General features: G+C 46.8%; 1 protein-coding gene across 7 annotated transcripts; it reads right to left on the minus strand.

The window, feature by feature from the left end:
- Positions 1 to 103: 103 nt before the first annotated feature.
- Positions 104 to 26,362, minus strand: mgaa (MAX dimerization protein MGA a). 7 transcript variants are annotated; one of them, XM_037071500.1, is made up of 33 exons: positions 26,224 to 26,362; positions 20,971 to 22,139; positions 18,806 to 20,666; positions 18,084 to 18,189; positions 17,000 to 17,500; positions 15,658 to 15,765; positions 15,368 to 15,496; positions 15,127 to 15,249; positions 14,116 to 14,927; positions 13,538 to 13,814; positions 13,303 to 13,430; positions 13,082 to 13,162; positions 12,896 to 13,007; positions 12,291 to 12,646; positions 11,378 to 11,782; positions 10,936 to 11,161; positions 10,280 to 10,462; positions 9,879 to 10,139; positions 9,017 to 9,792; positions 8,429 to 8,548; positions 8,226 to 8,337; positions 7,165 to 7,358; positions 6,880 to 6,959; positions 6,694 to 6,769; positions 6,378 to 6,489; positions 5,458 to 5,990; positions 5,165 to 5,244; positions 4,979 to 5,054; positions 4,663 to 4,774; positions 3,856 to 4,275; positions 3,581 to 3,715; positions 3,423 to 3,503; positions 104 to 1,747 (listed from the first exon to the last, which is right to left on the minus strand). In XM_037071500.1, exons 2-33 carry the CDS (start codon positions 22,062 to 22,064, stop codon positions 1,149 to 1,151), a joined length of 10,269 nt encoding a protein of 3,422 aa, XP_036927395.1. In that variant the 5' UTR covers positions 22,065 to 22,139; positions 26,224 to 26,362; the 3' UTR covers positions 104 to 1,148. The 7 variants fall into 7 exon arrangements, with proteins under 7 accessions (XP_036927395.1, XP_036927394.1, XP_036927396.1 ...); XM_037071499.1 differs by having other exon boundaries at positions 14,116 to 14,924; positions 15,658 to 15,768; XM_037071501.1 differs by having other exon boundaries at positions 11,378 to 11,779; positions 15,658 to 15,768.
- Positions 26,363 to 26,403: the final 41 nt, after the last annotated feature.

Consider the following 26,403-nt stretch of genomic DNA (forward strand, 5'->3'; position numbering starts at 1 on the left):
TATAAATTCAGCTATTCTCAGCCTTGAGGACTAAAAGGAGAAATTACAACAATCAGAACTAAACACATTAACTCAGGTTGATATAATAACTCTGAGTCAGGAGCTGATTTCCAAACTTTATTGGTATTAGTGTTATATCGTGAGGCAGCACAGGATATTTACATAGAAGGTACTTGAACGCATACAAAAATACAAATTTAGGAAAAACAAGAAGAACTGTACACTGTACAAACATCAACACAGAGAGAAGCAGCTTCATGTGACAACAGTCCTACAGAACACACTGATGCTTTAAAACAGCAGACTGCTCCTTTAACTGTCCCGTAGTGACACTGAACAGGTGAATCCAGGTGAGTCCAGGTGAGTCCCATTTGTTTCGTTTCTGAACTCTGCTCATTTTTATTCCCCAAGAATGGGAATAAAACGTGAACACATTTAAGCGGATGCTCCATGTTCACACCTTTTATTTCACTTTAATTTATTCTGGAAATAATCTAAAAACGTCCCGACAGAAATATGAAATGATTGGGATGAAAATCCTCCAAATTAAAGACCGTCCGCACAGACACATGGTTGAGGTTAAGTTACCTGTCGGCTAACAAATAAAACAGACATATTTTCAAAAAGAAAAGTCTTAATTTTGTTTTAATACGAAAACATTTTTCACAAAATGATGATTGTTTTCTATCAACCACTTCCTGTTGTGTTGTGATTCTCTTCCTGCTTCTGAATATTTCAAACTTATTCCTGAAGTCCTCCAACAACAACACGAACACAAACAAAAAACATGTTAAAAACATACAAATATCACTACACACACGCAGACACACAGACTCACAGACACACGCTCACACACACACAGACTCATAAACCTTTCGATTTCAGACGCACACCGTTTCATCAACACTGTTCTGTTTCCTGTGCCGTTTCCATGGCAGCGGTGACGCGTCGACACTGACGTGCTGATGAGTAAATAAATAAAACGGTATCGGAGACAAACTGTAACTGACTTCTGATTGGCTGTCAGCTGTATCATGTGATTCGGTGTCGGAGGACATGATCTCGAACAGCCAATGAGAGCCCGGCCTGCAGACTACCAATGAGCTCCTAAACTAGCTGTGACATCATCAGTGCCTAGCTTGGTGAGGTCAGCTGAGCGGGTTTCCTCTCAGCCCCAGAGGAACCAGTCTCGGCATCGGCCTGCTGGCGGTGTCCGCCACGTTGGCCCCGCCCACCTTCATCTGCAGAAGAGGGGGCGGAGCCAGAGCGCCACCTGTAGTGTTCCCATTAACAGTTCTAGGCTGCAGTACGCTCTGTGTTGTCTCAGTGTGGTCATTAAGCCCCGCCTCCTCCGTCTCCATGGCAACGGTGTCCTCAGAGTCCGAGTCCAGCTGCAGGAGCCAGGGGCTGTGGGCGTGTGCCTCCTCCAGTTGGTCCCCAGCGACAGTCTGCTGGTTGAGGAAGACCAGCTCGTTGAGGAGGGAGGTCAGACTGACGGTCTCCTCTCCGGTCTCCTGCTGCTCCCCCGGCTCAACGGCGCCCCCCATCGAGACCTCGGCCTGGAGACCAGTACCCAGCCCAAAGGACGGAGGGGGAGACGGGCCCCGAGTGGTGGGGGACTGGTCTGGGTCTTTGATCTGATCTGAAGAGAGGTCTGATCCAACAGGGACCACAGGGGCAGGAGGAGCTGGGACCTCCTGCTGGAGGGGAGGTTGGACCAGCTGCAGCCCACTGTTGAAGTCTGAGGCTGTAAATGATAAATATGTCAGCGAGTCGCTGCTGGTTCAGTTTGTTATGTGTGAGATGAGTTAAACCAAATCACTGTGAGTGAGCTGGGTTGGGTTAGTTAAACTAACCAGTTAGTTTGTTAGTTAAGTGAACAGCTGATTAACTCACTAATCAAACATCAGTTAGATAAGAGTGAGGTTTGTCAATTAACATTGGTTAACTGAGCTGACTCGTTGAGTTATATGTGTGGTTATTCATTTACTTAATTAGGCAAGTTGATTGGTTAGTAAGTGAGTTAAGTGAGGAGACTACAGACTGTATCTGTATTTCATTCCTCTCTAAAACCACCTCCTTGACCCAAATCAGTCAGGCTTCAGGACCGCTCACTCCACTGAGACGGGCCTCCTCAGAGTCCCTCGGTGCCTCCGGAACCTCGTCCCACTCGTCAGTTCTCGCTCTCCTTGACTTCTCTTCTGTGTTTGACAGTCGACCACCAAATCCTCCTCTCCACTCTGACTGAACACTGCTGACTCAGCTCTAACCTGGTTCACATCATGCCTGACAAATTGCACCTTTCAGGTCACCTGGAACGGCTCCTTGTCCAAACTCTGCTTTCTGGAAACTGGTGTCCCTCAAGGCTCAGTATCAGGACCGGTTCTGTGTTCACTATACACTAGATCACTGGGCTCTGCAGTCACATCTCATGGATTCTCTGACCACTGTTCAGCTGACGACACCAGCTGTTCCTCTCTTTCCCCTCATCCTCCTCCAACAGCCACGTTGTGACGCTCATCTCTGAATGTCTGCATCATCTCTGCTTGGACAGCTGCTCATCACCTCAAACTCAACCTGAGTAAACCTGAACTCCTCTTCATCCCGGGACAGACTGTCCTCACATGGACCTGTCAGTCACTGTCCAGGACGTCACAGTATCGCCTTCATCGACTGAGGAACCTGGGAGTAATCCTCGACTGTCCTGCACCCCCAACATCACTGCTGTGGCCCGATCCTGCAGATTTGCCCTCTACAACATCTGCAGGATCTGGTCTTTGCTCAGGAGGGATGCAGCCCAACTCCTGGTCCAAGCTCTGGTCATCTCCCACCTGGACTATAGTAACTCCTGCTTGGCTGGACTCTCAGCCTCTGAGACTAAACCACTGCAGTGTAACCAGAACGCTGCAGCGCCTCGTTTAAAATCTACCCAAATTCTCCCATGTGACCCGCCTCCTCCGTGACCTCCACTGACTTCCTGTTGGGGCCTGCATCCGATTCCAGATGATGGTGCTGGACTTCAAGTACATCAACAGAACTGAACCCGTCTTCCTCCAAACCCTGGTCAGACCACACGGCCCAGAGAGAGCACTGCACTCTTCTACATCAGCGGGCCGGCTGGTACCACCATCGCTGAGAGCAAACAAAGCTGCTCAGAGAAGTCACGACTCTTCTCTGTTCTGGAGCCTCAGAGGTGGAACGAACTCCTGACCAACATCAGGACAGCAGAGTCTCTCTGTCTGCAGCAGAAGACTTGAGACTCAATTGTTCAGGTTAGCTCAGTGTGAGGTTAGCTCAGTGTGAGGTTAGCTCAGTGTGAGGTTAGCTCAGTGTGAGGTTAGCTCAGATTGGGTAGTTAACAGTTTGTTAGTTACCTGTGAGGTTAGTGTCAGTGAAGGGGGTGGAGCTGCTGTAGATCTTACCGGTTGGGGGGGGGTGTACTGAGGTGAGATGTATCTGCTGATTGGTCAGACTAGGGATGTTGAGGGTGACTGAGGCCACGCCTACAGACAGAAGAGGACATGTCTTACTTCAAAATAAAAGCCCATGAACAGAGAACAGCGTGGAGAGCGGTCAGTACCTGGTGCAGAGGGCGCCTGCAGCATCGACGGCGTCGCCATCAGCTGGCTCAGGGTCACAACCTGTTGCCCCGGCAACGCAGTGCCGACCAGGGACAGTACCTCGGTCGGTACCATGGCATGGAAATGTTGTGATTCTGTAAAAACAGAAAGACAACAGGAAGTGAGTGACCTGTAAGAACAACTGTCAGCTGACCTGGTTAACGAATCAGTTACACCAGATCAATAATCAATCAATCAATCAATCAATCAATGTATGTCCCGTCTTCAGTCTTACCCTCCACACTGTTTTTGATCAGGGTCGAAGGTATAGCTGACGTCTTTCTGCGAGACAGGATGTTGGGGACCGTCCTCTGCTTGTCCCTCGAAACTGATGCATTATGGGATACAGGGGGAGGTGGCACGGTGGGATTCAACACCTGCAGGACCATGTGACTGTGAGTCTGAGGCTGCTGGACAGCTGTGGTGGTGGGTGGAGCATAAAACAGAGTGGGAGGAGCTTGTGGAGACTGATGCAGCTGGTAAGACGATGTGATTATGATGTCGTTAACAGTCCTGCCGCGTGCTGAAGAATCAGAGTCCCCGTCCACTGCTGCTGCTGCTGGCCTCTGATTGGCTGCTCTGTGTTGCTCCTCCTCCTCCCTCTGTCTGGCCGTCAGGTGCACCACCTTCATCAGGATCTTCTTCTCACTTACACCTGCAGATACAAACTGACAGGTTAGAGCTCCACCTACAGGTCTGTAGCCCCTTTTAGACAGAAAAGGTGCCACATCTGCAGCAAGGTAAAGGCTGCAATCTGCCGCCATGTCTATCTAAAAGGGACGTGTAATATTCCTTCTTTTCCAAAAAAACACCACTTGGCCGCCACTGGGGTAGGTCAACATGTGCAAGCAGCACAAAGTTGGGCGTCAGCTGAGGTGACGTCTCTTCAGACGGATCACAAACCGTCTCATCACAGCTACATGAACCTGAGGCCGGCGTGACGGTGGACAGGACGTCTCTCCACACGACCCAACATGTGACAGAATATCAGACCGTTTAAAAGCTGCGACAGCAGCGAGGAAGAGTTCAGCTGCTGGCTCACCTGATCTCTGGGCGACCTCTCTGATGAAGGCCTTTCTCTGCTGGTTCAGACAGATCTTCAGACTCCTCAGCCTGTCCGTCTCTCTCTGCAGAGTCTGGATCTCCTCAACAGCCTGAACACAACACATGTCAAGATTATTACCTTCACTGAGTCATCTGCCAATCCTGCTCTAGTTTACAACCCGAGCTCCAGATCTTTCAGTCCAGATCTGTTCACGGTGAGTCAGATGTTCTCTCTCCAGCGTGCCCACAGACATACAGGCTCTCAGTCACATATATGAGTCACATTCACTCAGTGTCGCTCCTCCAGCTCCTACCTGCTGCAGCAGGAGTGTCCTGGGAAGGTGTCTGGCCTCCAGGACCACACCGAGCTCTCTGAAGGCATCTAAGACTCTGACAGGAAATGATCGACATCTTGTTTATGTGAAGCACTTTGTGAACCTGCTGTATAAATAAAGTTTTACTGAAGTTTTACTGTTATACTGAAGGGTATCAGTTCTTACTCTAAGTCAAAGCCCGTCTCGTCGCCGCCCAGGCTCGTCTGAGCGCCGCTGGTCTCTTCCACCATCTCCACGGCAACGCTCTGAGCCACACACACACACACACACACACACACACACACCGTTTGTTTGTTTATCAAACTTGTTCAAAGTAAACAAATCAGGTGACAGTTATGAACATTAAATTCATCTTCACTGTTTTCATCTGAACAAAAATGTTTCTTTACTGGAAGACTTTTTATTTTGTAAACAGACCTGAAGAACAAACCAAAAGCTAAAAAATGAAAATGTCATACGTTAGTGGCAGTGACGAGGCCGGTCGCCATGGTGACGGGGTCGGTTGCCTTGGTGACGAGGCCGGTCGCCATGGTGACGGGGTCGGTTGCCGTGGTGACGAGGCCGGTCGCCATGGTGACGGGGTCGGTTGCCTTGGTGACGAGGCCGGTCGCCATGGTGACGGGGTCGGTTGCCTTGGTGACGAGGCCGGTCGCCGTGGTGACGGGGTCGGTTGCCGTGGTGACGAGGCCGGTCGCCATGGTGACGGGGTCAGTTGCCTTGGTGACAGGGTCTGTCTGGACAGGGGTTGGGACAGCTGTGGTGGTGGGTGGAGCATAAAACAGAGTGGGAGGAGCTTGTGGAGACTGATGCAGCTGGTAAGACGATGTGATTATGATGTCGTTAACAGTCCTGCCGCGTGCTGAAGAATCAGAGTCCCCGTCCACTGCTGCTGCTGCTGGCCTCTGATTGGCTGCTCTGTGTTGCTCCTCCTCCTCCCTCTGTCTGGCCGTCAGGTGCACCACCTTCATCAGGATCTTCTTCTCACTTACACCTGCAGATACAAACTGACAGGTTAGAGCTCCACCTACAGGTCTGTAGCCCCTTTTAGACAGAAAAGGTGCCACATCTGCAGCAAGGTAAAGGCTGCAATCTGCCGCCATGTCTATCTAAAAGGGACGTGTAATATTCCTTCTTTTCCAAAAAAACACCACTTGGCCGCCACTGGGGTAGGTCAACATGTGCAAGCAGCACAAAGTTGGGCGTCAGCTGAGGTGACGTCTCTTCAGACGGATCACAAACCGTCTCATCACAGCTACATGAACCTGAGGCCGGCGTGACGGTGGACAGGACGTCTCTCCACACGACCCAACATGTGACAGAATATCAGACCGTTTAAAAGCTGCGACAGCAGCGAGGAAGAGTTCAGCTGCTGGCTCACCTGATCTCTGGGCGACCTCTCTGATGAAGGCCTTTCTCTGCTGGTTCAGACAGATCTTCAGACTCCTCAGCCTGTCCGTCTCTCTCTGCAGAGTCTGGATCTCCTCAACAGCCTGAACACAACACATGTCAAGATTATTACCTTCACTGAGTCATCTGCCAATCCTGCTCTAGTTTACAACCCGAGCTCCAGATCTTTCAGTCCAGATCTGTTCACGGTGAGTCAGATGTTCTCTCTCCAGCGTGCCCACAGACATACAGGCTCTCAGTCACATATATGAGTCACATTCACTCAGTGTCGCTCCTCCAGCTCCTACCTGCTGCAGCAGGAGTGTCCTGGGAAGGTGTCTGGCCTCCAGGACCACACCGAGCTCTCTGAAGGCATCTAAGACTCTGACAGGAAATGATCGACATCTTGTTTATGTGAAGCACTTTGTGAACCTGCTGTATAAATAAAGTTTTACTGAAGTTTTACTGTTATACTGAAGGGTATCAGTTCTTACTCTAAGTCAAAGCCCGTCTCGTCGCCGCCCAGGCTCGTCTGAGCGCCGCTGGTCTCTTCCACCATCTCCACGGCAACGCTCTGAGCCACACACACACACACACACACACACCGTTTGTTTGTTTATCAAACTTGTTCAAAGTAAACAAATCAGCTGACAGTTATGAACATTAAATTCATCTTCACTGTTTTCATCTGAACAAAAATGTTTCTTTACTGGAAGACTTTTTATTTTGTAAACAGACCTGAAGAACAAACCAAAAGCTAAAAAATGAAAATGTCATACAGTGACGAGGCCGGTCGCCATGGTGACGGTATTGTTCGTCTTGGCGACGGGGTCGGCCGCCTTGGCGATGACTGTCTCCTCGTCAGACGAGTTCTCGGTCAGCTCTTCTGTCTCCTCCAGCAGGTCCACCACCTCCATCACATCTGCGTCTTTGTTTCCTGTCTCCGTCTCAGGTGATCTGTGACGTCGTGTCTCTGAGATGAGACAAAGACAGCACACGCTTAAAAATCAAATATTTAAAAAACATAAAGCACATGATTTCTCTTTTCTTGGTGTTTGTTTGGCAAGAAGATCATCAAAAAAATCTGACCTGATTATTTTCATTAATCTGGATAATTGGTTTGCTTTAAGTACATAAAACAGACTTTCTATACACAGAGACATTTTTTTGACAGAAAACATGTCATGCTCCATGTGGACAAAGCCACCAGACTCCACTTACAATCTGTCTGACTTTAAGATTCATTTCATGAGGAGAACCTTAACAAAGTTTGAGAAATGTTGTCTCTGACAGTTTCTTAATCGTTTGGGACTTATTGTAATTTGGCATTCAATACTATACAATTAGTTTTTTTTCCTTGTTAAAAATGGTTTGTAGTGTCTAAAGTGTTAAAGTCTTACCTGCCAACATTGATCAGCTGTTTGAACACACTGTTTACACTGATTTCACCATTTACACTCCATTTATGAAAGAAGAAACATGTTATTGATCTGAACATGTCACATGTTACAAAGACACTAAACAGGAACAATATAGGCGACTTCTTTGTCCCCGTGGAGAAAGTCCCCAGACTCCCTTAACAAATGTGTCAGTTTAGTGAGTTGTTGAGTTGGAGACACTTTATAAACTCTGTGAAACTCTGTCTCTGACTCATTCTGCATTATTTGGACCTTCTTGTTCATTCAGCAAATGTTCTACATGAACTTCTTTCTGTCTTTGAGTGGAAACATGGAGTCTGTTTGTCTCAGTGATGGACGGGTTTGTTCATACAGAGCAGGAAGAACAGGCTCATTGACATGTTAAAAGCAGCTGTTCTGCTGACAGAGTTCAGTGTTCACACCTGTTGCTGGAGCGATGGTGTTGAGGAAGTGATCCCTCTTCTTCGTCAGCATCATCTTCGTCTTCATAAGTTCCGAGTCAGTCATCCTCAGCTTCTGGATCACCTGCACCGCCTGCCATCAACAGAGAAAACACCTGTTGGTCTCCAACTCCAACAAACGAACGAGCTGCTGTGAGAGTGTGAGGATAACTCTGGACTCTGACCCTGTTCAGTGTGAAGACCTTCGACATCTTCTCAGTTATTCCCACTTCTCTCCTCAGGCCTTCGAACAGCTGACGCATCTTTGCCCGTCGCTGCTTCTCCAACTCGTTGTGACTGTAACGCTGCACACACACAGAAACACACAGGAAATAAACTTTATATCCACTTGCTGAAGTTTCTCGACACCAACGCAAAGCTCCGTTTGACCTACACGATGACAGTGAACCATCAAGTGTCAGTTTCAAGTTGGTTTTGCTGTTCTCGTTCTTACTCTATATTTGTCTCAATTAGTTGATAGTCTCAATTAAAATGCGCTGAATCAGCAGTTAACAGCTGTTGGCAGGGAAGATGGCTGGATAATCATCTTCAACACGTTAAACTAAGTCTGCTCAGTTTGTTCCACCAGAAAAGCTCTGCTTCTGCTCAGCGTCCTCTCAACGATGGCTCCCTCACAGACCTACTTTGGAATTAAGAATCGTTTGCAGCATAAACTGGTTCTGAATCAAATCAGACACCAAAAAAAGTCGAAATCGAAGTGAATCTTGAGATTTTCCTCCAGACTGAGCTAAAACGTTTAAACTTCTTCTTACTTGTTTCAGTCTCTCTTCTTTCCATCCTTCGCCGTCTGTCTCGTCTCCAAAGTCTGATGAGTTGTCCGTCTCCTCGCTGTTCGACGACCCGTCCAGCACCACCACGTCTACCGCCCGCTTCGCCTCTGCCAACGTCACCGTGTTACCCGGCCCCGCCTCGTCGTCCACACAGATGATGTCCAGGTCCACCAGGTCGCAGGCCAGTTCCTGCTCCGGTTCCAGCTCTGATCTGTTCCTATCAACAGGTGAGGGCGGTGGGGAAGGTTCAGGTGTGACCTTTGACTCTGTTGGTGCTGGAGGAGAAGGAAGGGGTCTGATGGTAGACGCTGTCAGGGTCTGGACGGTGGTGGTGGTTTGAGATGACGTAGGTTTCCGATGGACTGTCAGCCCACCTGAACCCACCGGGGCTGCAGACACTGCCACCGTTTTGACCCCAGGCTCCGCCCCTTGACCTGGGGAGGGTTTGAGTGAGATAAGGTTCACTGGGGTAGCAGAGGGGTGAGGCGAGAACAGGGTGAAGGTGCCTGGAGCTGGAGACGACACCAGCTTAATGGGGGGCTGGGGGGGAACTTTAGCACAGGTGACAAGGATTGGTTCCCTGCTCGAGCTGGGGGGAAGGATTTTAAAGGTGCACATTCCCTTCTGACCCAGGAAACCAGAAGAGGGGAGGAGGGGGGAGGAGGCTGTCACTGTGGCAACAGGGGCTGTTCGGTTGACAACAGTGAATGACGGAGTCTGGCGAGTCACAGCAGGGAGGACCGGGGGGGGAGACAAGCCTGGAGGAGGGAGGAGATGGTCTGGGTTATTCATCATATAAATGAGACACCTGATTGGTCAACAGTCCTTCACACCAATGACATACCTTTCTGAGCTGACTGGGTCGGTTTCACTGGTGTCAGCTGGTCAATAGGAACCAGCTGGACCAGTTTACCATCCGGTCTGCGGTAGTACTGGGCGCCTGTTACTGTCTGGACCGGCTGCAGGACCATCCTCTGACCGGTGGAGGTGGAGATGGAGGGGGGGGGCGCTGATGCCGGGACAGGAAGTTTCCCAGGAGGACGCGGGACCTGAAGCATCAACAGCTGAGAACCTGCAGGAGCCACAGGGGAGCTCACCTGAGGGTCTGAAACACACGAGACCAGCAGGAACCGGTTTATTGACAGACTCACGGTTTCGGACGTCCATAGTCAGCTGTTAGTTATCAATCAATCAAAACAGATTAACGATAAAAAATAGTATCTGTGGTCTGGTCTTCAGTTTTACCGGACATGAGGGAGGAGCTACCAGGAGCTCTGGGTATCTCTCGGACCAGACTGCCTCCTCCTTTAGGACCCGGGAACATCTTTAACATGACGAGCCGGGACACCTCTGCCTCAGGTGCTTCTTCTGCAGGTGGCTTGGAGGAGGCAGCTGATTGGATGATTTTCAGTGCCGCAGGCTGAAGCACTGTGACCAGACAGACGGTTTGAGATGTTAAACTCAAAGAACTGAACCAGCTGCTTTAAGTGACATCGACAACAATCTAACAACACTAACGTTAGCTCCCTGATGCTAACAAACCTAACGGGATATTAGCTCCTGTAGCTAACTGAGCAATCTAGTTAGCTGTCATTAGCAGACAGGTTAGACAATAAAATATGTTGTGTTCTACATTCACGTTTAAGTGTATCTTCTACTGTTAATTACCCACAAAACAAATATGTTAGCCAACTAGCAAATATTAGCATTTCCTGGGTGCAATTATTGAGTATTTATTGGTACTGTCATTAAGTAACTAGCTTAGTAAAATACTGAATCATCTTAAGCTTAATGTTACTGCCTAGCCAACTAGGCTGACACAGTTTGGGTTTTCTAGTCCCTGTGTAGTTGTGTGTGCACTGAATGGCAGATGGAGGAAGTTAGTAAAGGTGAGTGTGTACCTGAGGGGGCGATGGGGATTTTGAGAAGCGTGACTGACGGCTGAGTTGTGGGTGCTGAAGTCTGGATCTGAGGAGGTTTGATGACGGATGAAGAGGAAGAAGAACCTTGTTTCTTCCTGTTCAACCCGACCCTGCCGGTGAGATAGGCGGCCAGCCGGTTCGCCGGGTGGAGCGCCCCCATCCTCCCCAGCTGGATCTTAGCCAGAGGATAAGGCTTCCCATTCACCTGAAGAAACACACAGACGAGTGTCAGATGTTTCTTCCAACATACAGTATTTAACAACCTGACAGCAAATGTTCTGAATGTTAAATTAGAAAAAATAATCAAAATCATCATCCGAAACAGTTTCAGTGTGTTCCGAGTCTGTAAGATGAAGCCGAGTGCTGAATGACGACGATCAGAATCAGTCACTTTCAAACACTGTGGGGATTAAAGATTTACCCGGATCAGGTGCTCCGTTCCTCCTGGCTGTTTCTTATTGGCTGAGAGGAAGCCGGCGGGGGAGATTCCTGTCAGGAAAGGCAGACCCATACCGACCATGACCTTTGATCTTGGTTTCTTTTCCTCTTTTCTGCTCTCTCTCCCATCATGCACCTGGCGAACTGTTGACCCCGCCTCCTCCTTGACTTCACCTTCCTCTAGCTCCTGCTGCAAAGCCTCTTCAGGCCCCGCCTGCCGCCAATCTTGGAGAGGCTCCATCTCCTCCTCCTCTACCTCTTGCTGCCAATCTTCAAAAGACTCCTCCTCTTCCTCCTTCACATGCCACTTCTCAGGAGGCTCCTCCTCTTCTTCCTTCACCTCCTGCTGCCAGTCTGCGATGGGCTCTGCCTGTTTCAGGTGGTCCTGCTGAGAGACGTGACGCGTTCAAAACACAAAGGCTGCAGAACAACACACCCGTTCTCAGCCGTCATTTCTCGGTGCTTTTCATTATGCTACATCACATTTCTCCACGTCCTCTCTCAGACCAGGAAACAGCACCTGTGTTTCCTCACTCCGTCTCCTCATGAAGGGAAACATCAGCGTAATGAGAAGCACCGATACGACGAGATGACACAGTGCATTGTGGGATTGTTACTGTACGTATTATGGACAAACAAAGAATAAATCTTCTCTTCAGACACTCAGATAAAACAGAGAACAGTAAATGTAGTGACACATTAACTAAACAGGAAGTGATTTCAGACTAAACCTACAGCGGTGATTTCACAATAAAAGCCCACTCGAGAGAACTGACAGTGTCAGTAGCAGAAACCTCTCAGGTGATGAGTCGCTCAGAGATTCAACTCAGTGGTTATAAACTCACCTGCTCAGGTAGATGTTAAGTGACAAGCACATCATTCACACAGTTTCCTACCTGCTCTTGCTGCGTCTCCCTCTCTGTCCCTGGTTGCACTGGTTTCACTGGTTCTGCTGTTTTTATCAGGTCCTCACTGGGTCTGGTGATGTGGATCTTGTACTGGATGCAGCGGCCGGAGCTGCTCTCCTCCACAGTTTGACCGACCGGATTGATCATATACTTCTTGATACAGAACGGTTTCTCCAGCTGGTCCCAGGCCATCCTCTCACACAGGTCCTTCAACACGAAGCTCTGGTCGGCCTTGCTCGCCCACTTGCACTCCGCCACGATGATCAGACGCTTCGACGGCTTTGGGGGCGGCTCTGCTAGAGGACTCGGTGGCTGTTCAGAGGGAACAGGTGGAACTGGATCACCTGCAGAAGAAAAACCCATTCAGAACCTGAGTCAATTTCTGCCCAAATCAGAATCCAGACTCACAATGTGATCATCAGGTGAGTTTTAAGGCTCAACTGGAGTTAAAATAAAAAACATAATGTTTTTCAAAATTTCATTATCAAAATTTGCTGCTGTGTCTTCAGATATCAGTTTGTTTGAATGGATGTGATCAGTGTCCAATGTCTAAGGGGGTTTTTCACAATAAGAGCTGATGTAGGTGAACCTACCGGGTGTAGCGCTGGCGGTTCTGGTCTTTGTTTCCCTTGATTTTTGCTCCTTCTGTTTCAGAGAGACCATCCGAGCACGTTTCACTTTTTTCTCCACGTCTTTCATCGGCTCCTGGAGGAAAAACATTAGACTGTCAGTTGTCACTGATTATTTTATATCTGCTCCAGACTGAAGAGGAACATTACATTCTGCTTCTGTTTGTGGATGATCTTCTTTCCCCGGTAACCTCTGACCCTGGCACAGCTGCTGTGACCCTCGGCTGCCACCTGGAGACATAATCAAACTGATCAATATTCAAACTGATCATTTTCACAGTGATGAGCGTCAGTGTTTCTCCTGTTGAATTCATTAAACTTTTCGATGCTGTGAACAGAACAACACAGAGAAATAACCACTGAGTCCTTACAGGGGGGGAAAATGAGGTTGCTGGTTTGGGGATGTGGGTTGGTTCTGGATCCCAGTCTCTATCGTCCCTCTTCCACAGAGTTTGGACCCGCTCGGCAGGCTGGGAAACGCTGTCCGCCTCCTTCAGAACTACAAGTGATGGAGGGAGAACCACATGACCGCAGAGTCAACTGAAGTTGTCTGCAGTCAGAAACGAACTCAAACTGTCCTCCTGTCTGTACGTCATCAACACTTACTGTAGGCCATCTTCATCCTCCTCTTCCTCTTCTTCTTCTTGTTGTTTCCGTGGCGGGAAGGGCTGGAGTCAGACCCGTCCAGGTTCTTGAGGAGAACCACCTTCTGTTTGAGGCAGCTGCATCTGAACATGCAGGCGGGCCGGCCGCAGTGGCTGGTCCTGGAACAGTGAGACAAACTGGAGCAAACGCAGCCCAGCCGGCAGAAGTCGTTCAGACAGGGAGGGGCTCGTCTCCGGACCAGCTGGATAGGTGCGGTTGGGTTCTCCCTGACAAAACCCTGAGAGGGAACCAGGAGAACCATGTGTACCACAGGGACAGCAGGAGCCATATTAACTACAGGAACTAAAGCAGCCAAAGAAGTCAACATCTGGACTGGAAGAATGGAAGAATGGAATAAATCTGGGTGAACTCAGAACTCAGAACACACTGAAGAACTCAGATTTTAAACACAAGTAAACATACTCATTGTACAGAAAACATGACATGATTAGATTATTATGGCTGACGAATGGAACATGCAGTCTGCATTTGTGAAGTACAAAGACTCTGTTCTGATCCGTGTCACTGTGGTCTCTTACCATCAGAGTGAATAGTGATGTCAGAGCAATGCTGGCCCGCTCCTCGTTGATGCTGGTCCGGGCTCGGCCCTCCCACACCACTCCGTCCTCTAGGTCCTTCTGTTTGAGCAGCGCTCTCGTCATCACAGGTCTTCCATCTGTCCTGCAGGCGTTGTTGCTTTGGTCGAAGCCAGGCCCAAGCTCAGAGTCTGACTCCAGTGGAGCCATGTCCTCTGAGACTCCGGGCTGAGAGACCGTGGACTTGGAGAGGCTGAGGGTCTTGGATGAGGTCTTAGGTTTGAGCCTCTTCCCCTTCTTTACGGTGGGGGGTTGAGAAGAGACAGGGTCTGGGAATTGGAGCGCGAGCTGTTTGGGGACTGGGTTCAGGTTAACTGGACTGTGAGTAGCTGCTGGTTCTGGTCTGTGTTTGTTGCGTTTTGGACCTCTCTGATTGAAGTCAGCTGGACTGGGAGCAGCTGCAAGTTCGGGTCTAGGTTTATTCTGTTTTGAGCCTTTCTGCCTCATGGTTTCTCTACGGGATGTTCTGGTCTCTTTAAGGGTGAGTTTCGGTCTCTTGGATGGCGGGATGAATCCAGATATGAGGTCAGACGTGGGGGAGCCAACAGTGTTTTTCTTCAGGACACTGTCGAGGGTCCGGACATAGCTGGTACTCCTGGTGGGAAGCTCGTAGACCAACGGCTCCACCTGGGGCTGAGAGAAGCTGGCAGCTCGCTCGTCAATCAGCTTCCCTTCGTTCTCCAGGTACTCATCCAACATGTCGCTGCAGAATGCAGACAGGTTCTTCTTCGGCGGATCTGAACACTGACTAGCTGCTGAGACACAAATGAGACCAGGTTCAGTTAGCAGTGAGCTACAATCCTGTTCGCAGTGCACTCATGAATGTACAGACAACGATCAGTGGATTACTTAAAACATGGTGATTCTCAGAGAGGTTCTGCTGTCTTTTCTCTCTAATTTCTATGTGGGTTTATGGACATTTATTCTAGAAGGACATCAGATCTGACAGATTACCTTCAGGTTTTGGTGGTGCTGGAGTGGGCGGAGTCTCTGACGGAATGAATTTCTCTCTCCAGCCTTTGATCTGAGTCACATCTGTTGTTTTTCCTGTTCTGGACACAAATGCTGCACAAACACCTGCAGACGAAATTAGAAGTTCATTGTTGATGAAAATTTTTAATTTATTTCATGTGAAAATATTTCAGATGACCAGAGGACAAGATGTCCAGATGTGTGTAAGCATGATGGTACGAACCTTGAGGAGGAAGCAGCTCCTGGGTCAGAGGCTCCAGAGAGACTCCAGGAGGCGGGATGGGCAGACGGACTCCCAGATACTGCAGGTCTATGGACTGAGTTGGATCCAGCAAGTTCATCTTCAGACCAACTGAGTTTACATGAAAAAACAGTTTGAGTCTGTGGGACACATCGTTCTTATTTTTCACAACCTCCATCTTGTGTTAATAAATACACAACCACAGGAAGACTAATGTCCTCGTTGTGGAAGCTAAGCAAGATCCAAGTGGAGACTAACAAATAAATATTCACCTTCCTGCAGCACAGGATGGATCACCTGTCTGTGTCTCATCAGCTTCAAGTTTCTGAGAAGAATCTTCTCGAAGGCAGTGATCTTCTCCTGCAAACTCTCCACCGTCTCTGCTGAAGATAAATAACTTCATTACATCTCAGCTTCATGTGTGGGATCATCGTGAGCTGTAAACAAGACAGATCTCAGCTTCTTCAGCGCTACCCTGTGCCAACATAAAACAGCTAACACAATCGGTTTGATTTTCATAGCGAGCTGACAGTATGGCTGCAACAAGCAATAAGTACATCCGACTATATATTAGCAGTTTATTAAATGTCTATCAAACCAGGTGTTAGCTTAATCATAGCTGTCTGCAGTCAACCAGTGTAAAACAAGGACATGTTTCGTAAGCGTTGGCTTTTAGGCCCTGTTGCCTCTGAGTTAGCGTCTGCTACAAATCTAATTAGCTCCTCAGATAGACATACTGTTAAGATGACCATTTACTTTGTGTGTTCTGTTAGTTTACAGGTAGAGTTGAGGTCCTGTAGATCAAATTAAAAGCTTCCAGTTCTTGTCAGATTTAGCTTCAGGGTCTGAAGTTATAACATCAGGTCTTGACTCCTGATGCGTAAAGACAAAGAACTGCACATGGGAGAAGTTTGCCTTCATGGCTTCCGAACGCCACAATCACAGTTACAGGATTGTAGCCCTGATTTACCACTCATGAACAATATTTGGAGATTGCAAAAGCTCCAGATCAGAGGCAAACTGATGCTTGCTCCCAACACTGATCCACCATATGGTGTGCAAACCCCCAATAACTGCAAAGCGTCTGATTACAAGACGGACAGTTGCGTAGTAATGTAGCAATCTGACGACTTTGAAAGTTCGCTAGTGTGACTGAGGCATAACGAGTGAAAGGAGTTTATTTATTTTCATCCAGACATTTTCTTGAACATGACCAAGTAGCCGTGATGCCTAAACCTAACCAAACTGACCTCCACACTACACTGACTTTGTCTTCTTTAATCTACGTGACTCCTTAAAGCATCCTACCAGATGGCCCTGATGGCAAACTTCTCTCACTCCCTAAAGAAAAGCCTGCAGAAAAAGGAAAACGTAAAGCATGGTAACCACCTGTTAGACCGGGATCGCAGGAATTTAAAGCACTGGATTGTGGTATTAAAACTAGAAGTCTGGTTCGGATTCAAAATGGAGTTGTCTCCATTTTTAGCCCTTGAAAGGTTTAAGAAATAGTTTAATTCAAATCTTTAATTCACATTAAACAAGGTTTTATTGATAATTACTGTAATTGCGATAGTTGCCTCTTCACTGAAAGACAGAAGTCATGCAGTGACTTGCCTTGTTTCACATTTTTATCTTTGCCATCATTGCCGCCACTGAATCGCTGGTGTTGACCCGGGGGCCGACAGTTCACGTTCAGACCAGCTTGTATCTTTGCCTTATTGTTGACAGTGAGCCTCTTCAGACTTGCAACACGTTCAGGGTGGTTTCTCTTGAAGTTTGGGTTGTGAAAATGATGATACATTCCGCTGTCCCCAGTGGGGGGGTGGTTATCTTTAATTGCTGGATCATGTTTTCTGAAGCCGTACAGATTTAGCTGACGGACAAAGCTAGTGAAGTTTGTCGTTTTGAAGGCCTCAGTGCTGTCAGAGTTGGTGGTGCTTTGAGATAAGATCTGTCTCTCAAAGAGATGTTGATCAATGATGATAGCATCGCCGTGGCTGTCCCAGCAGATGGCTTTATTTTCGAGGTTGTTCACCAACCGCCACAGTTTAGCAGGAAAGTTATGAGGGTGGATGCTGTCAGGAAGTGAACTTGCAACAACAACCAAGCTTTTATCTGTAGATTAGAAACAGAGGTAACATTTATGAACCCCGGGCTTCAACGCAACCTTCAACAGTTAGCCAGTTAGCTAGGTAACAGGCCACCACAATACCCTTATTATCAGGTTTTGTTTTGTTTTTTAAATCAGGTAGTATGATGTGGTGATGCCAGCATTACTACACAGGAGTGAATATGTAAAAAGAATTTCTAGATTTCGACAAGTTATTCAACTCATACGGTAAAATACAACTCTTGTGTAGTTCCAAAATAGGTGACTAAATGTTTTGTGCCTTTGAACATCTCCTATCCCTGTAAATCATATTTCACAGGTAATAACATCATGTGAAAAACTGAAACATACTGTTAAAACTGCACTTTTTGGATGTGAATCAGAGAAAGAGTTGTCTGAAGATCTTTTGTCAGCTGATGGAGCCAGATTGTTTTCACTTGCTTCCAATGTTTGTGCTAAGCTAGGCTAAAGTCTTTCCAGACCTCTCTTAGAACTTGATAGCCATCTTCTTATTCTACCATTTAACATATGTTTAACAAATGAATTGTTAACACAGTATGACAGTAATGACATGATAATAACTGTTACCATTCTCAGCCGTGTCAGTGGTTTCCTGCAGGTGACCTTCAGGTGTCCTCTGAGGCAGTGAAACAGGTTCTTCAGATGAGTCCACAACGTGAAGTTTGAGGGCCTCCTGAAATATGCAGTTTGATTTCAATGTTTCAGTGAATAAAGTTGCATAAAGTTAGAATCAGACAACCTAAACAAGATTTTTTCAAATCTGAAGTTCTGCCTGTCTCAACTAGAATGTCTTTGGAGCTCATAACAGCAAACTACTATCCGTCTTTCTCCAGTCAGGCCTCTTATTGGAAGATTCCCCAGATCTCAATCAGATCAAGCATCAGTGGGACGTGGCAGGACAACTCCCATCCATGGAGGCCCCATTGTGGATCGGACTTGGTTCTGATCTGTCAAGGCAGGACTTTTAAGGGTATGCTGTGGAATCTGGCACAAGGGCGTTGGTGGAGGGTCGTTTCTGTCCAGGCGGGGCCTCTATGGATCTGACTTTTCTCTGGTGCGTCTGGTGGATCCTCGATCAGATCAGGATCTGGGGTCCAAGGAGGCCATGTTGACCCCTTGAGCTCTTTGACATTCCTGAGCAGTTTTTGTGGTGTATGGCAAATTGCAAAGGTTCCTCCTTGGCATTCTCACAGATGAAGTTGAATATTTTATCATACTCAACTTCATATCCAAGTTACCTTCATTTAAAATGACATAAAACAGAAATTTAAAACTTTTTAAACCTTTACCTTTGATGTGAACGAGATAAATAACTGTTCCTCCACTTCCTCCAGGTTTGGCTGCATTCTAGTGTAGGTAGCGTCGTCAATCTTCTGCTCCAGATCAGTCTGACCAAGCTTTTGCCGCCGCAACTTCTTCTTGCGCTTGCTGGGTTTATTGGCTTGGATTGGTTGCACATGCTGAGAGACCTCACGTGCATTTCCTTCTACGGTACTTGGAGGGGGGCAGGGAACAGCCACTGCCTCTGTGTTTGAAAAATCCACCTCCATCCCAAGGTCATCATTGGTGGAGAAAAAGTGCACAAGGTCAGTGAGTGAAGGCGTGGGTGACAATCCGTCTCCATCTAATGAAGAAAAGGTTGGAGACAGCGGCAACTGAAGTGCAAGGGGAGATAGTTCTGCAGGGAAGGGCATTGACTGTTCGTTCTCTTGAAATGATGGAGCAGGATCAGGGGGAGGTGTTGACGTGGAGCTGTCAAAAGTCTGTGGTTCAGGTTGAGAGCAAGTCTGAGAAGGCAACAAGGGTGATGTAACCGAAGTTAAAGGAACAGTCTGTGGTGTGGGCTGAAATGTTGTGAATGAACTGTCTATATACGGTTCAGGTGGAGGTAACACTGTGTGCCACTTAAACACAGATGCGGCGGAGTCTTCACTGTGCGGTAATTCTTCTGGAGGCAATGCTTGTGGAGTTGGCTGAGAAGTGGCTGAGGCAAGTTGTAAAGTTAATGACGCAGGCAGGGAAGGCAAAGGTTCTGGGGAGCTTGCAGGTGACAATGATTCAAAGCCTAATGAAGAACACTCTGGATCAGGTAGTAAATAATCAGATTTCATAGCAGGGGAGTGTGACGGAAGTGGCTCGGTGCTGATTGCTGTTTGCGGAGAGTTTGGGGTCAGTAACACTGCATCATGGGGTGGTGACAAAATGGGAGAAAGGGATGAGGTAGAAAGAGTTGGGGAAATGATGGACATAGATGTCCCAAGAATACAAAATGGCTGGTCTGGGTTGGGTAACACTGGTGTACCATCTGGCACTGCTGGCTCAGGGCCTGTGCTTTCAGCAACTGAAATGGAGTCAAAGAAATCATCAGTTCTTGATCCCTCTGGACCTGTTTTGGCAACAGTATCTGAAGATGATAGACCGGAAGGCTGCCAAGTAGGTCCAGAAATATTGAGAACTGGTCCATCTGGATCAAGATCTGCAGTTGTATGTCCGAAGGCCCGGTTGTCAGATTTATCACCATTTGCGATATCACCAGTGAGGTCCATTGAGGGACCAGTTGCAGGCTGACCTGCTGCAGCTTCTGCATCTTTGCAAGAACTCTGTGGTTCAGACAGAGATTCAGATGGGAGTGCTGGAAGAGAGCCCGGTTTGCTCTTGCTCTTTTTAGATTTTGTTGAATGCTGCTTCAAGAACAGAGCTAGGGCTGGCAGAGGCAGGGGTGCCGGCCGTTTATGCCTCACTTTCACCTCTGATTGCTCCTCCGGCTTACAGTGGTAGTCTGAGTCCACAGAGGAGTTCTGGGGCACTGCTGGAGTTGCGACATTATTGACATTAGAACAATCTCTCCTAACAGTGTCCTTGCAGTTCACTGAATTCAAATGGTCCTTTTCCCCCTTGACTTTTGTGTTTGTTACAACAGCTTCACCTGTCTTTGCAGGTGATAAGTCTTTACGTGTTCTGACAGATACACTTTCCCTCTTAGAAAAATCTTGTCTATTGCTTTTCAAAGCTGTCGTTATAGTGTTGGATCGCTCAGTTCTATGAGAGGTGCTGTTATTGATGCCCAGCTGCTCCAGGTTGCATCTCTGTAGTGAAACATGAGCCTCCCGAATAAGGTCAGAAAACAACTTCTGAGGTGGATGTGAATTGCTGCGGAAGGAAATCAAACAGTAAAAACATCACATTAGTGATATCAGTGTTACTCAGCAAATCATTTATGTCAAGATTTAATGGAGAATCACACCACACTGACCCGACAAACGTTAAAATGACAAACAGCTGAAATGGATAACGTTGAAAGTGATGTTAAAATGCAATGTTCTTCTGGGAAACCTGAGATTATCAATGTTATTCACTTCACCCTGAGGTCCTTTAGCTGACCAGTGTATGAAATGACACGCCATCCAGTAAACTCACAGGGAGGTCTCAATAGTATTTATTACTGTGCACTTACCCCAAACTGCCTTCAGTGACCTTAGCAGCTGACTGATCACTGTTCGTAGTAGAATCTTTCTGGTTTTCACCTGACACTGAAGGTTTTGAGCTTCTTGGTTTATGGTTTGCAAGTAAAGACTTCAAGCTCTTCTTCAAAGGATGTTGCTCATTGGTTGACATACCTCCATCTTTGTGCAAGTCTTTGCCAGAGTTCAATTTCAGTTTTAGGCCCAACAAACTGGAACTATCCTCCTTCAGTCCTTTAGTAAATGGGTTGTATTCAACTTTAAGCTGAGCAAACTGTGAATTTTGGTAAGCAGTGACTGCCATAAACCCAGTCTGAGGGAAAGTGAATGTGACAACACTGGCAGCACTTAGTTTTATGTCTTTAGCAGCTTTATCAGTTTGGACCACATGCAGTCTGGGCAAATAGCGGTGCATCGGATGCAGGACGGTGTTCCCCTCTTGGTCTGTGATGTTGTTTGTAAGCTTGAGTTTGTAAAATGACACAGGATTCTGCATCCAGTGTTGACCCGTTGCCGGGGACTCTGGATGTGCGAACGGTTGACTCTTAACATGACACTCAGCCTTTCCAGCAACTTGCCAGCTGTTGCAGATCCATTTGTAACGACTGCTGTCCACAGGTTGAATGTCCATGATCAAAGAGTATTTCTTAGATGGCTGCAGGCCAGAGATTCGAAAGCGGCAGTAGGGAAACATCCTGCTGCCTTGCTTTGTCAGAATCATCTCTGTTTTGCATCTGAAAAACTCGTTCCACATGCCGTTGTTGTCAAGCGTCACGCTGATGCCTTCAATGGTGCAATCAGGTGACAGGTTGTCCGACTGAGGGTTTGAACTTGCAGGATGTTTCATAGCTGGTACTCCACCAGAAGTTCCAATAGCTTCTTTTGATGGGTACATGTTGGGCTTATCAATCATATCTGCCTCTTTATAGGTTACACAGGTGTTTTTTTCCATCCCACCTTCGCTTGCTTTCCCTGGTTTCGGATCAATAAAGCAGGCGGGTGGATGATTCCCTGCAGGTGCGGCTGCAGGGGTGGTTGCCCCCTCTTGATGGAACACCATTCCTCTCTGCTTCTTTGTAGAAGCCATGAACAGGTCACAGACATCTAAAAGGCAGGAGGACCCCGCAGTTTATGCATCTGTATCATGGTTCAAGACAGCATCCTGAAAAACAAAAAAGACAAACTTTACTTAACTATTTGATGCTATGCACACAAAAATCTGAGACAAAGCCAAAATGTTACTTCTATTCATAATACTCATTCTAGCAGTATTCTGCCTGTGGAAAACTTGCATTTGAAGTGCTTCAAATGAGGATAACCTCAAGGTTCTTGAACACACAACTACAACAGGCTCTGGATTAACTAAGTCATTAGACAGAGCTATAATCATTTACATCAGTTAGTTGTATATTGCGTTTGTTCCAGTTTGATACGCTGATCAAAACAGGTAAGATAAAGTTGTAGTTGCATTATGAGCTAAGGTGTCGCCACCATTTGCAGCTACACAAAAGCTATCACTAAAGTGTGCCTCCTCCAAAATGTAACTCATCCAGGAAACAGCAGCTCGTAAGATACCACGAGACCATGAACAAATGTAAACACCTTTAATTAAAGGGATATTCCGGAGTAAGTTTGATCCATGGTCTAACACACCATGACACTGAGTAAGACCCCCCTTGAGAAATCAAGTTAGCGGAGCGCTAATTTACGTCAGAAATGACCACGCGATAACAATACACTGCAGTATACAGCTCCAACAAGAAACCGCCATCAAAAAGCCACAAGTAATGCTCAGACGGCACTAAACTTCAGCAACAGTACAAATAGAGTCTCAGCACATAGTTCAAGGCAAAAAAACTGCGAGCTTAGCCGGATTGCTATTGTAAAGTCAACACAACTCACCACTCTCCTGCAACAGCTTCCTGTTATGGGAAAGTCCTGACAAGTTGATTACCGAGTGTAGTTGAGTTCCGCAGCTCAAGGATGAAAATGTGTGATTATCACTCCATGGAAATTAAATCAAAGTTCATATGTGTCTTACCTGCCAGTTTATAACGATTATTATCGAGACCGGACAGGAAAAGAACGGAATTGAGCATTTCTAACCACACTCGGTAATCAACTTGTTGGGACTGCAATATGGTGCCCCAACAGATTTTAAATTTATCAACAATGTCATCAACACAAATCTGAGGTCTGTAACAGTCCGTACAGGTAACTACAAAAAAAAACACGTCATAAAAGTGTTATGACTTGAAATCTTGCTTCTTTTTGTCCCCATCACATCAGCTGGCTTGGTTCTACTCTGTCTCGGTACATCAAGGATATGCATTTCCACCACAACTGGGCTACTTGCTTAAAGGTGAGTCTTCAATAAAATAAGACACACTTGTCCTGCTCCCCAAAGTACTATTGAAGAATCACCCCTAGCAAAAGTGCTCTGACAATTCAGCTACACACCTGTATAATTTCCTATAGCTTCTTTACAATAAAAGCCCCACTTCATCAGTCATTTGAAAGCTTGAAGGAACAGCAGTCACTAAACACAACTCCTGAACCAGCTGATGGTGAACACCTGAACCAGCTAACGGTGAACACCTGAACCAGCTGATGGTGAACACCTGAACCAGCTAACGGTGAACACCTGAACCAGCTAACGGTGAACATCTGAACCAGCTGATGGTGAACACCTGAACCAGCTGATGGTGAACACCTGAACCAGCTAACGGTGAACACCTGAACCAGCTGATGGCACTGCTCGGCTCAACACAGTGCAGTACAACTGGTTATGGAAAAGCAAATCAGCACGGCTTGGCTTGATGCAACAGACTGAAAAATGGCAATGTATGTAATCCTGTGATCCTACCCGCTCACTCGTTACAAAATGCAGAAACAAGTGACAAAGACACCGTTCTTCCTTCCAAGATCTTAAAAGCTGCATAATGTTGCTTCAAGGCAGGAACACACCGGCCCAACCGTTGGACGTCTGAAGCGTTTGGAGAGACTTGGACGAGGTCGGGAACAAATATGTTTGGTGTGTTCAGCTGCGTTGGAAACTTTCGGAGCCACATGGAAGTTGTCTGCTCCAACTTAACATGCGAAGTCTGAGGAGGACAGCTGTCGAACGTCTGAGCCATTGGATTCTCTGATTGGCAGTGTGCTAGCAAATCAGCGCGATGTGTGGGAGGGTCGGAATACTGTGTGCACTTTGGTTTTCTATGCACTCCGTTCCGTCATTTCTTGTTTTCATGTTTTGGAGTACTGGCATGAGACTAGCTGTTATGTCTGCTCAGGAGGAATTAATCTGTGTTCATTTGGTAATGTCTCGCTGCATGTTTAGTATGCAGCTGTTTTTGTCTGAAATAGTTAAGTTTTGTTTTGATCGAAAGTACAGAGCGGCGTGCATAAACCTCTCGTCCAGCATCTTTAACACTAGAGCCACCAACTTATTGCATCTCATGCAAGCGCAGAACATCCACGCTGCTGTGGAGCTGGCAGCACGACGAAGCGTGTGTTCAATGCAACTTTTCTGCCAAACGGGTCAGTCAGGAGGCAACAGAGCGGTAGGGGAGTGGTCGGATAAGGCAGTTGGACATCTGAGTGGTGTGTGGGGTTCTTTAAGCCTCATTTCCATGAAAACACTTTTTGTATTGTTCCGTTAGAACTCGGGTCAACCTTACCTAAACACTATACAAAGTGGATTTTTTGGTCATATCTACAACTTGATAAATTTGGCGCAAAAATAACCATTCTAACTTGTAGAAAAACTGAGACTCACAATGTTAGGCTTGTGGGAGAAAGTCTCTGTTTGTTTGGCCTCTATAAAATTTGGCTTTAAAGCCTGGAGCTCTTCCTGGGGGCTATATCTGTGTGAACGGCCCCTAAATGTGGAGTAATCCTCCGCTGAATATAGACCCCAAAAAATGTTTGAAACAAACTGTGAACAGATGTTTTGGGAAATTATTGAGCCTGAATAGGAGGCAGTGGGCTGAGAGACGAGTTAACTCGTTGTTAGTTTGGGTTTACACATTGAATCTGTAGACAATAGAGTGCAATACAACTTATTTTTCCCCCCTCATGGACCTCACTGATCAAACATTTGCCTGGACTTGAATGAAGAGAGACAGATAATGTATTGATCCTGTTTGAATTGTGTCATGAATCACACACTACGTTTGTCAGTTTGTCATCAAACTAATGAAATATCAGACAGTGAAAATACGTCATTATAAAGACGACACAGCCGACAGTGTTTTCTCTTGACTTAAACATCGTAGAGCTGCTCCTGTTTATTAGCAGCGCACAGAACTGAATCAGAACCAACCCTCCTTTCACAGAACTGCAGTTGTCAATATGTGCAGAATTATTGTGATGTTCATCTTGTTTACAGCCTTTTCTGAACCCACTTAGCTCCATGTTGGTGTTGGTGACGTGTTGAAACTCCATGAGGTTTGACTTTAATTACAACAGACAAACATCATGAGTGTGATTCATGACACAAGTCAAACAGGACCAATAAATGATTTGTCTCTCTTCAGTCACTACCAGACAAAAGGTCTGATCAAAGAAGGTCCAATGAGGGGAACAGGAAAGGGCGTGGCTTCGGCTTTCTTTAAGAAAAATACAGAATAACACCAAACAAACCTGCAGAAATCACGAACAGAACCTTCAGCCAGTGAGCCACAATCGCTAGGCTAACTGTCCAGTGCTAACTGGACATGATTCAACACTCAACATGTGCTACATTTTGAAATTGTGTATTGCTGATTATATCATTATTTTGTGAAGCTAGCTGACATGTTTCAAAGACCATGATGAAGCAGCAGCAAGTATGTTTCCCAAAACTACACCCTAATTATCGCTACAGCACATGAGCTTGTTCTCCATGACTTAAATCAGCTAGCCAACAGGCTACATGATGACTTTATTACAATTATCCCTCAATAAAACCAGCTAACACTGCCTGCACGTGCACATTTAGCAGCGGCATTTAACTTCAAACAATTAAAAATCGAATTAGATTAAATGAGTTAAGAAGAACTGATCCTCTGACAATCAATAAGCAGTTCTGATTAGTGTCACCTCAATATGTTGAGTTGGACGCGTTAGATTACATGTAGAACGTAGGTTAGCTAGCTAACAGCAGGCCTGATGCTGCAGCAATGGCTTCCCTCCGAACACTAACCCTCCCGGTCGGTCTGTGTGGACACACCGGGACCATGTGCTCTGGTGACGGCAGAGATTACCTTCTGCTCCGTCCTACAGATGGAGGATTTCGACGGTGAGACATTAATCCAAGAGTTATCGTCTGTTTCCCGTCGTATGCACCTCATCGACATCGTGGGTCTTTTCTTTACGGAGGGGGAAAACTGCATGCGGTGTTCTTGCACTGATACGTCATCGGCCGTCCTCCACTCCTGCGGTAC

Source organism: Acanthopagrus latus, chromosome 16 (assembly GCF_904848185.1).
Source record: "Acanthopagrus latus isolate v.2019 chromosome 16, fAcaLat1.1, whole genome shotgun sequence".
Lineage (NCBI taxonomy): Eukaryota > Metazoa > Chordata > Actinopteri > Spariformes > Sparidae > Acanthopagrus > Acanthopagrus latus.